This window comes from Balaenoptera ricei, chromosome 10 (genome assembly GCF_028023285.1).
Source record: "Balaenoptera ricei isolate mBalRic1 chromosome 10, mBalRic1.hap2, whole genome shotgun sequence".
Taxonomy (NCBI): Eukaryota; Metazoa; Chordata; class Mammalia; order Artiodactyla; family Balaenopteridae; genus Balaenoptera; species Balaenoptera ricei.
The window spans coordinates 103,014,495-103,028,509 of record NC_082648.1 but is presented as its reverse complement, the minus strand read 5'-3'; the positions used below and the strand labels follow the sequence as shown (position 1 = coordinate 103,028,509).

Genomic DNA, 14,015 nt, shown 5'->3' with positions numbered 1-14,015 from the left:
TCCATCCACTCTCCCAAGAGGCGTCCAGGTCTGTAGACACTCGGAGCGGGACAGGAGCCTGGCCAGGACAGCGCTTAGGCAGAGGGTCACCGTCCTGCCCTCTCGGAACAGACAGGGCTTTGGCCAGCAGCAGGGTCTGCCCGCCCAGGTGCCCACTGCCCAGGACTGAACCCAGTCAGACCACTCCCGTATGCGAGGCACCGCGGTGGTTCTGACCTCGCGCTCTGGGCACCGAACGTGAATACTGAGCCTGGCACTGCAGAGGAGGTGGTGCAGACTGAGGGGACCGGGGGCAGTGGGGAGAGCCGTCAGGGAGTCCTTGGGGTGGGAGCCTGCCACACAGCCAGGGAAGCCCCCTTAACCTCCTCCTATCCCTCTCCATCATGCTGCTGAGCCAAACAGCTTCTGTAGGAGGTCGTCCGAGCCACCGCCCTGCATCTGTCTGTCCCTTCCCTGTCCCTACTTTGAGTAAGCGCCACTGGCAGCGGTGGTGACAGGTGTGGGGGGACCCTGGGCGCTGGAGGAGGGTCTGATCGAGGCCTGCGGCGTTGGCAGAGGTGCCTGGGCTAAGGGTGTGGCCCTGGTGGACCCCGTGTGGATAATTGCTGGGGGTAGGGTAAGCGTGCCCAGGACGGCGATGGGCGTGGGTGGGTGGTCTCTCCCTCCCCCACTAGAAACTGGAAGCCGAGTGACTACCACAGCCTGAATCGGCCATTCTCCTCGGCCCCCCAACCCTTGCGGGCGCAGAGGAGCGACCGGCCCCTCCGCAGGTGTCTGTTCGGTGCCGCACCCTCCCCCGCGCGCCCCCCCTCCCCGCGCACCCAACCCCCTTCCTCCCTCCCAGTCCCGGCCGGGCGATCGGAAGAGAGTCGGCCTGGGGAGGGGGTTCCGGGGGATAGATGCGTTTGTGTGTCACGGGGGAGGGAGGAGAAAAGGGAGGGGAGAGCCCGCGAGCGAGGGCGAGAGAGCGCGCGGCGAGCGAGGAGGGCGGGCGGGAGGCGGATCCTCCTACCTGGGGCGCGCTCGCACGCTCGCAGCTCGCTTGCCGGGGCCGCGAGTCACCTGCGGAGGCCGACAAGTGCGGACACATTGGCCGCCGCAGCCCTCGGCGAGGCGCGCACGGCCCCAGGCGCCTGCGCCCAGTGGAGGCAGCGCCCGCCCGCCGCGCTCGGGCCTCGGCCCCGCCGGCCCTCGTGGGGCCCCGCGGTCACACAGTCCGGCTCCGAAGTTGCGGCCCCCGGCCCAGGTCACTCCGCCAGGCGCACGCGGCGGCGGCGGCCCGGGCTCACCATGGTGGCAGCGCGCTCCGAGTGCCCGCGCGTCGCCGGCCGCCGGAGCCGCAGTGCCGGCTGAGAGCTGTCCTCCGAAGCCCCCGACTCCTGCCCGTCCCTCGCCCGGCCCGCGCGTCCCCTCCGCCCGCCGCTGTCTATGGCGCAGCCCCCCTCCCTGGATCATGCACAGAAACTTTCGCAAGTGGATTTTCTACGTGTTTCTCTGCTTTGGCGTTCTCTACGTGAAGCTCGGGTGAGTAGCCCCGTGGTCGGGGCCGGTGCCCGGGATCGGAGCAGCCAGAAGGAGCCGCTTCCAGGGTGTCCCCCAGGGGACGTGGGGACCGGAGGGGAGCACGGGCAGCCCTCGGGGATCCGGGGCTGGCCTGCGCCTTGGACGCTCGCCCCGGCCCTGCAGAGACGCAGCCGAGCCCTTTGAGCTGCGGGTATGCCCGAGGGGCGCCCAGCCCAGGGTTGGAGGAGGGAGAGGAGGACGCGCGGGCGGCCAGGCTCGCTGGTAGCGGCGAGCGTGCCCGGCGCGTACTTTCACCTGTTTGGGCTCCAGGCCCCGGGGGTGGGACGCGCCTTCCCTCCCCCGGGCTGCGCTGGGCGCCGAGCCCGGGCCGAGCGCTCGCCGCCTGGAGGGCGCGCCGGGGCGGGGGGCGGGGGGCTTCGGTCGGCCGAGGGCCCCGGGCGGGCGGGGGGCGCGCACCCCGGCAGCGAGCGCGCCGGCCTGGGCACCCGCCACGGCCCTTCGTCTCTATCCATCACCCGGACGTGTTGAAATTACCTTGACAACTCGTCCGGCTGGCTCGGGAGGGGCCGAGCGGGCGGCCCGGCCGCCTCGGGCTCGGTCCGGGCCCCGCGCCCCCGCCCGCCCGGGGCCCTCGGCCGGGCCCCCTCTCGCCGCGCTCCCCCTCGCGCGGCCCGGCGGGCGGGCGGGCGGGCTCCCGGCGGGCCGCGCTCGCTGCTTGCTGCAGTAGCTGCTCCGAGTCGTATTTCCACATTCCTGAACCCAGCCGAGTCCTTACCTGTTGAGCTGCGATCTCCTTTAGACAGAATCTGTCTCGGCCTCGCTCGAAGCGGGGGTGGGCGGGCAGTGTGACCGTGAGGGGGGGGCGGTCCACCAAGCCCGGGGGGCCCACCGCTCCGCGCCCCGACGCGCCCTGCGCACCTACTGTGCGCCGCCAACGGGGGGGAAGGCAGGCCCGGTCCCGGCCGCGGGCAAAGCCGGTGAACAGCCCCGAGGGAGGGCCGGCACCGGTGCCGCCAGCCGAGCCGCGGCCCCCCAGGCGGAGAGGTAGAAGCAGACCTGAGAGTAATTTCATCCATTGCCTCTCCATCCAGCGCCTCCTCCGCCATTTTACAGATGGAGAAACTGAGGCCCAGGGCCGGCAGGGACTGAGGCCAGCGGCCGCACAGGCACGGCTGGAAGCTCCCCGTCCTAGCCTCAGCTCTGCAGGCCTGGGCGGGCGTGTCTGCGGCTGCTGGTGGCGCTGTTTATTGTGGGTCTGTTGTAGGCTGTGTCCCTGGGTGTGTGTTTATGGGAGGTAAGGGTGCAGTGTGTTGAGCCTGCTGGGGGGTGGGGGTGGGGGTGGGGGTGGGGAGGGAGGCACTGTTTTCCGGACCCTCCGGGAGCCCCTGCAGTTACTCTCCCTGTGCCCCCCAATGTAACAGGCAACCCCTAATGAGGCTTGCCTTCTGCTGCCTGGTTCTCAGCACTGAGGCCTTATCGCCTCCTGGCAACCCTGGAGGCGAGTGCTTTTACTCCTCCCGTTTTAAGGACTAGGAAGCGATGGAACAAGGGAGGCCAAGTCACTGTCTGCAAGAGTAGGTGGCAGAGCTGGGACATCCACCTCTGACTGCTCTTCCTAACACCAGCTCCTCAACAGGAGTCGTCTGAAAGCACCCCTTCCCCCGGCTGCAGGAAGAACTCTATGAATCCATCCCCACCTCCCCAGCCCACGACTGTGGAAGGAGCTGAAGGCGGTGCCCAGGACTGGGGCCAGGGCTCGAGGTTGACGTGACCTCGGGCAGGTTCCCCCTCGCCATTCCTTCCTGAGCCTCCTCGTTCCCCTCTGTAAATGGGACCGCAGCTCTGGCCGTTCTGAACAGGATGGCGGCCAGTGTCTGAGTAGAGAGAACCCAGTGAGTGAGACCCAGCCCGTGTGCCCAGGCACCTGTGCCAGCCTCTCGGGGAGCGCATGAGACAGCGAACCAGAGCTCGCTGAGCCTCTCTGTCCTCTGCCCCACCAAGGAACCCTGGAGGGGGGGGACTCCTCCCCCCGGCGTGCCCCCTAGAACATATATTCTCCCAGTCCTATGGGGAGAGAAGATGTGGTCTCCAAACACCCCTGTGGAACCACATCCAGGAAAGCCCGAGAGTCACCCTGGGACCTGCCAAAGGGAGGGAAGGGGAGGGGACTCAGCCCCTGTCACCACCACATTGGTGGTGCCTGTACTGGAGTGAAGGGGCCTGCTTTCTTTGCAAGCCATCTTGGCTACACGAGGTGGGGAGGAGGGGCAGCTGGGCCAGATGTGACCTAAGGGGTTAAATGACTTGGAAGCCCAGTGCATAAGGACAAGGCTTAGGGATCCATCCTCCCCCTCACCCCTCACTGGGTGGCTTTGGGTGAGCTCTTTAACTTCCCAGCCCACCTTCCCTCGTCTGAAAAATGGGGTAACAGTAGCGCCTCCTTCACTGGGTGCTGGGAAGGTTAGTCCTGAGGGCCTTTGATCTGGGGGTGGAGGGCGTCCCAAAAAAGTCGACCTTTTCTTATTGGTAACGATATCACAGCAGCTGCAGGCACCTGGGGACTCCTCCAGATAGTGTATTCCAGGGCCATGACGAATCCCAGGAGTTGGGATTTTAGGATCATAAAAGTTCCAAGGAAATATCTTGAGATTGTATGTATTGGGGGACTATTCCGTGATCACAGCCCCCTCCCCCCGCCCATACCCCCATGATTATGAACGTTCAGGAGCAGCTTCCCTCACCCCCACCTCTGCACGTGCAGCCACCATACACACATGCCCCTCAGCCCGGGTGCCAGTGCAGACGTGCAGCCTCTGGGGGAGCCCCTGGGCCGGCAGGCACGGAGAACTCAGCCCCTGAAACCCTCTTGCGGATCGGGGCTTCAAAAGCAGATGCACCTTGGATTGGGGCAGTTTCACAACACATGGCTTTGAGGAGGCACAGTTCCTCACTTTGGAACTGAGCAGCCTCCAAGCTGCAGCCCTGGAGGAGGCCGAGCCGGGGCCGGGAGGAACCATCTGGAGTCTGGGTACCCTCTGCCCACTGGAACTGGGGTCCTGAAGCCCCAGGATGAGCCTTGCTCCATGACTACCTCCTGCTCTTGGGGGTTCAGGAGAGGCAGAAGGGCCCAGAGGGATGAAGGTAGGGGAGGCGGCCCCCTCCTCCTGGATGCTGGGGACAAGTCTCCATGCCAGGTCTAGAAGCCAGGAAATCCACTCCCTCTGGGGCCACTGGTCATATTGCACAGACCTCTCCTGTCTTGTCACCTTCCCTCTTTGTGCCTTAACTCCTGCTTAAGGGATCTACACTGCATCTAGAGAGACATTCATATGTAGCCTGGCTTGGCAGACAATAGGAGGTGGGACTCAAAACCTTGTGCTTTGGGCTTTAAAAAAATCACTGGAAGGAGGATTGTTCAGAAAAGTGTGTTCTTGTGGGTGTGCTCCGCCCCACACCTACCCCAGCCAACCCCTCAGAGGAGAGTAAAAGAAGTGAGGTGGGGGAAGCCAGAGTTGGGGGCCTCTATGCACTTGTTGGGGGGGTCTCCAACAAGTGCAGAGCCTCTCCAAAGAGACTCAGAGGCAGGACCCTGCAGAGACGCCGGCGCGCCGGTGCACAGCTGAGCCCTACCACGCTGGGCCTGGTTGGCCATGGCAGTGAGTGCATGCGACCCACAGCCAGTCTCACCAAACCCAGGGGCGCACGCAGGCAGAGACGCAGCGAACACAGTGCATTTGGGCGCACACACCTGCGCGCTCACAGACGCGCCCACGCTCCCGCAGTCACGCGCAGGCACATGCAGGCACGTGCACGCACACCGGAGCAGACATTGCCCAGGAGAAGCGCACGCCCCCGCGCGGTTATCCCGCGGTGCCTCCCCCCAGGTGCACCCTCCAGAGCGGGCCAGAGCGGTGTGGCTGGCTGAAGTTGGTGGTTGGGGGGACTGTCCGAGCCAAGGCGGTTTGGGCAAGCCCTGGAGGCGGCTCCCGCCGCATGCTTCGGTCAGCCTCCCCTTTAAAAAACCCGCCCGCGGAGGAGGCGGATGTAGGGGTGGCCCGTCCAATGGCAGCCGCGCGCCTCAGGAGACTTGAAGACGTGAGCCAGGGCGAGCGACAGAGCTGGTTCCGACCGATCGACGGACGGAGGGCCAGACGGCGGCCGAGGCGCACTCGCTGCCCACTGCCCGCTCGCCTCCCGGCACTCCAGCCCCAGCGCCCGCCGCAGCCCCAGCCCCAGCGAGATGCGCGGCCCTGGAGGCGGGGCACGGGCGACCACTGCGCCGGGGCCCGCGCGCTCGGTTCCCTAGCGCCGCGTTCCGCCGCCCTACCTTGGGAGGGCCGCGGAGACCCCGGCCTCAGCTGGCCCACGCGCTCTGCCCGCGGGGCCTGCGCAGCCCCGCCACGAGCGCCGGCCCACCATGCTCCTGCTGTCGCCGCGCAGCGCGCTCCTCTCCGTCTATTGCCCGCAGATCTTTCTCATCCTGTCCAGCGGCAGCTACCTGTGAGTGCCGCGGGTCACACGCGGGGTGGGCGGGTGGGGGCCCCCTCCCTGGGCTCCAGCACTGGAACTGGGCGAGCAGGGAACGCGGCAGTGAGGTCCCTGGGCGGGGCGCCGGGTGTCCGGCGCGCGCGGGAGCGGGGGCACTATGGGTCTTCTAGCCGGCCTAAGCCGCCAAAGTTGAGCAGTTGGGGGTCGGCTGAGGCAGTGAGAAGTTCTGGCTTTGAGGTCAGGGAAAGGGTGGCCCGCTAGAGGCCTGACGGCGACCGTAGCCCTGACTGCGCGCACGGAGCGCGAGGGCCGGAGGGCGCGCGGGTAGCGCGGAGATACCCTGCGCCTCCCAGCCGAATCCTGGACCAACGGGATCCCCCTCCCTATATAAATACACGCGGCCCGCACGGCCGTGCCACACTCGAGAGAGCCGAACGCACACATCCGCTCCCCCGCGTACACACTGGCACACACGTGCACGCCGCGTCCCACCAGACAGCACCCAAGCTGTCCTCCGAGGTTGCCGTGGTTTCGCGCGGCTTCCCGCCGCGCCGAGCGGCCCGACCCTCGCCGCGGCCGACTCCTCGTCTGGGGCGAGGGGGGCGCGCAGGGAGCGCGTGCGGCCGGCCAAGGCAGCGCGAGGAGCATGGGGCGCGGGTGCGTCGGGCCGGGCAGCGCCCGCCGGGCTCCGGGAAGCTCCCGGCAGGGCCCGTCCGGGCCCAGGGAGCCGAGGGGCGCGTCGGCGCAGCGGTGGCTTCGCCGGATTCCTAATGGGACGCATATGCTCTGGCCTTCGATTTAAAAAGACGTTTGATTTATGGAACCGCCGTTTGGGGGAATTTAAGCTGGATGCTACTGATTAAACCTCAGAGCCAGTTCTCCCCCCCTTCTCTCCTCCCCTCCCCCTCCCCCTCCTTTACACGCGGGCCACGTCCGGGGTCGCCTAACGCGGCCAGAGGGGGCAGCCGCTGCCTTCCCGCTCCCTGCGCCACCCCCTCCCCCCGCGCGGCCGCAGTCCTAATAAATCGCCGCGCCCCCGCCCCCTTTTAATAGAGACGCAGCCAATTTCTCCTCCAGCTCCTAGGAAATTACTATCCTACCAGTTTTCCTTCTATAAATAGTCGCGCATCTTGAAACAAAAGTTCGCAACCGCAGCCAGATGCTGCGAGGCCCGCGGTTTCCCGGGCTGTGGGACATAATTACAAGGTCCGGGCGCAGAGAGCGCTCCAGGCCCGGCGGGCAGCCCCGGCTGCGGAGGCATCGCCTGGAGTTGGGGTGAGGGGGGGCAGGCCGCCCAGGGCAGGGCTCGGAGCCGGGTGGGGAACGCCTGATCATTGGGGACTCAGGCTAGGAAAGTGCCAGGCCAGAGAGTCCCGCTGTGGCGACCCTCCTGGGATCTGGATCGACTCAGGAGGTCTTGAAATCTCAAGCCTCTGGTTCTCAGAGGTCGGAGGTGGAGATCCAGAAGCCTCCCTCTCCCCAGAACCCTCAGCATGTCAATCTTAAGCCTTACTAGGGAATCGGTAGCTACTCTGCTTAAGAAATCACTTTTGGAGCCAGCTGGCTGAGGGCTGGCGTTAACGGGGAGGTGTCCAGGGGTGGGAAACCAGGAGTCCTCCCCGGGTGGTTTGGAGTAAGAATCTGGGACGAGGAGGTGGGCTCAGGGCTCAGGAGCTGGTGAGAGTGGGATGCCAGGGCCGCAGCTGAGGGGCTCTGGGGCAGGTGGTGGCCAGTACACCTCCACAGACCCTAAGTTTTCCTTTGGGGGTTGGCACCCCAAATCCAGGCCTGCCGTGACTGCCATCTGTGCCCACAGAGGCTCGCTCCTCGAGTGTGCACCGCCAGCTTTGTTGGCAGAAATTCTCCTAAGGCAACAGCTTTCCCGAACGTTCCTGGACCAGTGCTGGGGTCTGGAGTGGGTGTGTGTGGGGGGGAGGGCGGTAAGGCAGACTCTGCCCCCTGCCCTGCCTTCAGCAACCCCTGCCCCACTGTCAGTCCAGCCTGACCTTCAGCCCCAGGGGGAAGAAAGTGCTGATGCCAGCCTTTCCTGAGCAGAAACTAACGCCAGCGTTCCCGAGAGGGAGCAAGGGAGGCTCCGGCATCTCTGGGGCTCCTGCCACTGTTGGTGGGCATAGGGCTGACTAGGGTTAGGGTTAGGGTTAGGGGTGTCAGATGCCATGGGTGGAAGCAGGTCCTCAGTGATGCAAATGAATGTGAGTGTGGAGAGAAGACCCTGTGGGCCGTCTATGAGCCGAGGCCTGAATGCAGGTGAGGCAGCAGTGCAAAGTGCTTCGATCACTGTTGGGGGTCATTGGTAAAGCCCATCTCAGTAGCCTTCTCAGAATACTCCCAAAGGTTGGCCCTGGGGATCTGAGGATGCCAGGGGCAGGAGGGGGCCCTGGGCAGAGGCTTCTTTCTGCTCCAGAGAACTTTCCAGAAGGCATCCATTGCTGGGATCACAAACACTGGCAGACAATTGATCCTGCCCCTTTCATCTGGGCTGCTCTCCCGGCTCCGCATCCCGGGCTGTGGTCCGTGCACAGCGAATCCCAGATGCATGCCTGGGCCGCTGCCACTGATCTGGTCGGACGGGTGTGCTGGCCTGGAAGAGCCCCGAGCCCCTGCCGGACTCTGAGCTTGGCCTGGCTGGCCATCCGAGGCAGCTCCGGCCAGCGCCGCTCTCCACTGTTGTCAGAGCCGGCGCTCTCAGGGCCGGTGGGGGTCAGCAAGGGCCTAAGGGAGGGCAGGTGGGGGACTGCAGGCCGAGGGGAGGGCCTGCGGTGCCGGGTCGGCGGGTCTGGGGGCCAGGCTAAGGCCTCGTGCCAGGACAGGGCTGACCTACTGTCCTGGGCAGGTCCCTTCCGGTTTCGGCCTCCCTCTCCCAGATGTGGGGCTGGCTGCAGTGATCCCCCCAGATCTTCCGGTACGAGTTTCTCATGGTGACCGCCACTCTGGGGAGCAGGGTGAGTCATGGTGACGGGGCAGTTACTCACCGACCACCTGGCCGTGGGGGTGAGGGCGCTCACCACTGCCCTGCCAAGGCTGGGCCTCTTCCCGGCTCTGCCGCTGTGGCTTTATTGGTGGTGCCAACCGCAGTTCCAGAAGCCCTGTGGACATGACCCTGGAAGGGGGCTGCTGAATCAGGCCCAGTCCCATGGTATCGCAGCCTACGTGGGGGCAGAATGGGGCCACCGGCTCAGGCGGGGACAGGTTGCCCTGGGGAGGAGCAGCTCCTAGCCTAGGAGACTGTGCGTGTCCCGGTACGGGAGGAACTCTGCTGTGTGGCCTCGAGCAGGTCCATGGGCCTCTCTGGGCCTCAGTACGCTTGTCGTCGGTCACTTGGAAATGAAGAGCCTTCCAGCACAGGCTCAGGTCAGGCCCATACGCCACTGGGATTCAAAAGCACGTGTGGCTCTGTGGAGGGGTGTGCACACGGGTGAGCCGAGCTGGGGAACCTGACAAAATCTCAACCCCCAAGGGACCCCCCAGCTCAAGATATGCGAATATAACTGCTCTGATCACAGAGAACTTCGAGACATCATTGACATGTGAGTGAGGCTCGTCAGCCACTAGTTAAAGGGGGGAAGTGGTGCATTTTGGACATGACTCCTTCGACCTTCTGTATGTGAGTCGGGAGGGTCGGGAGGGGAAGGTGGGTCCCCACATGTTTCCTCCCAGGGCTGCGTTAGGCCCTGCAGCTATGTATTGTGGCCCGCAGGAGAAGGGCCCATTTTCTAACCAGGTTTCCCTTTGGTCCTTGTGAAGCCAAGGGGCCTGATGGTGACGCAGACACCAGGTTCACATCACGGTTCCTCCTCTTACTGCCTGGGTGCATCCCGTAACCTCAGCTGTGTCCTCCGTACAGTGGGGGCCATGGGAACAGTAACCTAGAGGGGGTGTGAGACTTCAACAAGCAAATGCTGAGACGAGCTCTGCTGGGTGCCTGGTATACAGTAAGTGCTCAGAAGATGGGGTTGTTCTCAGCTATTAGGAGCAGGGAGGCTGGCCACCCATGACAGAGGGAGGCCCTGTGTCTGTGCTTGTTCAGTAGAGAGTGATGAACTCTCTAGGGGATCTCGGAGGGCTTCCTGGAGGAGGTGACACCTAGACAGGGTTTTGAAGGATGGATGGGAGTTGCCCAGACTAAACAGGAGCACAACAGAGACTCTTAGAAGAAGGAACGATACTCACCGGCAAACACATTCACCCAGATTTTCTCTCCAGGGAGCCTCTCAGCATCTTATTGAGGTGGGCAGACAAGAATGTCAGGGTCCAGGAGAGAGGCCCTTTCCTGAGGTCACCTCTGGGTAACAGCCCTCCCGGCTCTGGTCCAATAGCGAGAGGAGTCCCGGGATCTCTGGGGCCTCGGGGGTGGTACAGGCAGCTGTTGGAGGTGCCCTGGAGCGGGGAGGTCACCACGAAGGGGAGTGATTTCTGATTTTTGACGCCCTGACCGCACATTGTTTCATTGGGCTTCTCTGGGGACACCATGGACACAGGTCTGGCAAGTTGCACTCCTTGCCTCTGCCCTCCCCACACACTCGTGTGCCCCGGAGCCTCATGCCAGCCTTGGGGAGCAGAGGGCCAGGGCTGCTCAGCCTGCGGGGAGCCCAGAACTGGGCTGGGGACCTGGACCAATGCCATGGTCCGACTGCCCTGGAAGGACCCTGCGGGTGGTGGCAGGCGAGGGGGTGAGGTGGGGTGGAGGTCTTGGCTGTGGGGATGCAGACCCTCTGTCAGCTCAGGATTTGGGGTACCCAGAACAGGCCCCTCCATGTGGCCTGTGGCCAGCCCCCTAACCTCCTGGGGCCTCGCTCCTCCTGGGGCAGATGGAGGGGCTTCAGCTGGCTCCCTGAGGCCTCCATGTTGCATGGTCCTGGGTCCAGCTCAGATACAGCTCACCTCCCCCCCGCCCCAACTCCCCCAGCAAGGGGACAGGAGGCCGGCGCCCTCCCTTGTCAGATGAAACCCCGGCCCAGGGCTCCCTCAGCCTGATGAAAGGGTCATTGTGTGGTGCGGGCCGCCGGCTGGCCAAGGACAAAACCACCATTTGTCCTCCTTCCCTGGCTCAGGGCAGGGGCCTCCCCTCGGGCCAGCCGGCGGGGTGGGGGTGGGCACAGGTGCGCTCCTCTTCCCTTTCTCCATCTTCCCGGTCTCCATCACAGAGCTGCTCCGCTTGCCCAGGCCCCCTCCCGGTCCTGCCTCCCACCCAGGGCATCCGTATCCTCTGGGCCAGCCCCTCTATTGGCAGGGAGGCAGTGAGCTCTCCAGCCCTGGAGGCATACAAGCAGACGCGGGAGTGAGGGCTCGGGATGATGGGGAAAGGCCTTGCCTGGAAGGAAGCCAGAACTCCTGGTCCTCTGTGTGAGGCAGCCATGCGGTGTGGTCGGCCTGCTCCATGGACGGGGATGCTGGGGCCCTGGGCAGGTCATCCCACAGCCTCAGCAGCGGAACACAGAGCAGGGCTTGGCCCCCTGCCCACTGATGCCTCTCCCACTTTCGGGGCGGAGCAGGTGGCCTCTGAGGCACTGGGGATGCCAGAAGGGCTCGATCTGAGGCTGTGAGTAGAAGACACTAAAATTCTGCAGCCCCCAGGTAGACACTGTTGCCGCAGACCCTAAAGCCTGCCTGCTGCCTGGAGCGGGCCTCAGGGTGGGTACTCCACCCTGCCCAGCAAGCAACTCCCTGGCATCAGCTGTGGTCTGGAAGAGCCCAAGTCAGCAGCCCCTGGCAGTCCCATCCCAGTGACACCTGTGGGCCTCCATCCCTTTCTGGAACCGCCCCCCATGGCCATCCCTGCTCCCGACCTTTCTCCACGTGCCTCCCAGGCCAGAGGTATTCCTTGTGCTAGAAAGCCCTGGTGCCATGTCCAGCTGGAGCTATGAAGGAGCAGGCCCCTGGCAGGAGACTTTGGAAGGGTTGGTGGTGGCTGGGTTCACCCTCCCCGTAGCATGTGGCAGTGCTGCCAGGGTGCCAAGGGCCAGGGTGTCGAGGGATCCAGAGCTGAGACTTAGGCCCTCACTGTCCCAAATTGCAAAACCCTTTCGAATAGGAATTCCTCCAGAACATACTACCTGTTCCCTGGGCCCCTGACTGGGGACACAGGGCTTTGCAGTCCACTTCTGCGGGACCAGGTCCCCCTGGAAAGGCTTTCTCTCGTGGGGTGAATGTGTGCAGACATCTGGGGTCTGCTTTGAATCTGCTCCCTCCCAGGCTGCCGGAAAAGGGGAGCTAAGCAAGGGCCTCCCACTTGGGAGGAGCATGAAGGTCAGAGCACCGAATAACCCTCTAGGTCATGCTCAACAGGGCTGAGCCCAGATTCGAACCTGGATCTGCCTGACCCTTAGGTCTGTACTGCCTCTCATGGCATTCTGCTGATGCAGGTTTCCTGCCTTCAGCAAACTCCACTGCCTTCTAATTCGCTGCCTGTAACCTCACATGGGTGGAGAAACCAACTAACCCAGCTGGTTAGAACTGTCCGTTGACCAGGAGTCATGAGGCTCCGAGGGAGGACTTTCTCAAGCTCAGGGGCTGCCTCCATTTGGATTTGGGGCCAGAGGGACGCTTTCCTGGTAGGTGCGGGGGAGCCGAGAAGCCCTCAGATTCCTGCCCTGGGTCCCTCCCGGCCATGGGCCCTGACCTTTTCCCTCTGAGACCGGCTTGAGCAGAGAGGAGGTGGCCCCAGCTGGCCAGCTTGTGACCTCTGCCGGCTCAGCATGTGTATGGTGCCTTGTGCCATGGACTTGAGGCAACCTTGTGGGCAACCCTCCCCTTTTCTGGACCTCAGTTTCTCCATCCGGGTGATAGGCCTAGATGCTCAGGGGCCCTCCTCTCCCCTCCTGCCCTCCCGCCCGTCCTCCCCAGCAGTCCGAGCTTGCTCTCCACACCAGCAGCACCCACTGCAGCCCCTGTGCCAGGGGAACGAGACTGGCCACATGTGCAGGTGTAGTTGGGAAGCCCCCTTCCTTCCGCATGATTATGCAAAGCCCTGTGGTACCCACAGCAGGAACACTAGTTCGTCTGCAGTGAGGGTAGACCAGGGAAAACCTCTCACAGAAGGTGACCTCTGAACTGGGTCCTCAAGAATGTGCCGGAGAGAAGGAGGATGGCGTTGCTGGCAGCGGCGGCGGGATGACCGGGATGGGGAGCGGGTGGCGGCTGGTTAGAGTAGGGTGGGCAGTGGGAGGTGAGGTCGGAGTGCGGGCAGGGCAGCTGCCCCAGGCCTGGGGAGCTGCAGGACAGAGATGAGTAGCTTCATCCAGAGCTAAGGAAAGCACCTGGGCTCAGGGTGGATGACAGGGGAGAGGGGAGGAGGCTGGTCCCGCCGGCCTCGGGCGCAGGGGGTGCCGAGGGGAGGGGGCGGATTTCCCCAGAGGGATCTGCAGGGCTGACGGGAGGCCGAGTGTGGGAGGGGGGCCCTGTCAGCACCCAGGCTTGGAGGGGCCAGGCCTGCGGTTGTGGGATTGACCACTGCCCCCTCCCCCAGCGCCCAGCACAGCACTCGGCTCTCGGTTGGTTCCCAGTAAACACATGTTGGATGGTCAGATGGCTGCTTGTGTGTCTGGGGCTCAGCGAGGCCCACTGACCTGGTCAGGGTCCGCTGCCCAGCGGTGGCAGAGGCCTCCAGGTCCCAGGTGTGCTGGCGCAGGTGGACACGGGGTGGTCTGGGTGCCTGGATGACTCCCATCTTTCCAGGGTGACTGGCTGGGAGTGCCGGGAATTTCCGGGTGCTGCTGACACGCCCCCTCCGGCGGCAGCCAGGTCCATCACCTTGCTGCCCCCGTCTCCCCGGGCCTTTCCTGTGTCCTCTGTGCCCCGTCTGCCTGGGTTGGGCCCTGCAGCAGGCTAAAGTGCTGGCTTGGTGGCCCCAATGGACCAAGCCCCTGGCAGTGCCCTGGCGGCGGCGTCACCCCTCATGGTGGCACTGCCCTGGCGGTGGTGCATGGTGTCCAGCATGCCCAGGTTCCCAGGGTGACCCTCCTGAGCCTCAGGTCCATGAAATA

The 14,015-nt window shown here is 64.6% G+C and overlaps 1 protein-coding gene across 5 annotated transcripts in view; it reads left to right on the top strand.

Moving 5' to 3' along the window:
- Positions 1-1,250: 1,250 nt before the first annotated feature.
- WNT7B (Wnt family member 7B) overlaps positions 1,251-14,015 on the top strand; it is a 51,233-nt gene continuing 38,468 nt past the window's right edge. Inside the window, exon 1 of one of the 5 annotated variants that reach the window (XM_059937162.1) lies at positions 1,251-1,524. In XM_059937162.1, coding sequence (XP_059793145.1) covers positions 1,429-1,524 — 96 coding nt within the window. In that variant the 5' untranslated portion in view covers positions 1,251-1,428. Of the gene's footprint in view, positions 1,525-5,865; positions 6,025-14,015 lie in introns of those variants that run through there. The other 4 variants (XM_059937166.1, XM_059937164.1, XM_059937165.1 and 1 more) reach the window with 4 other exon arrangements.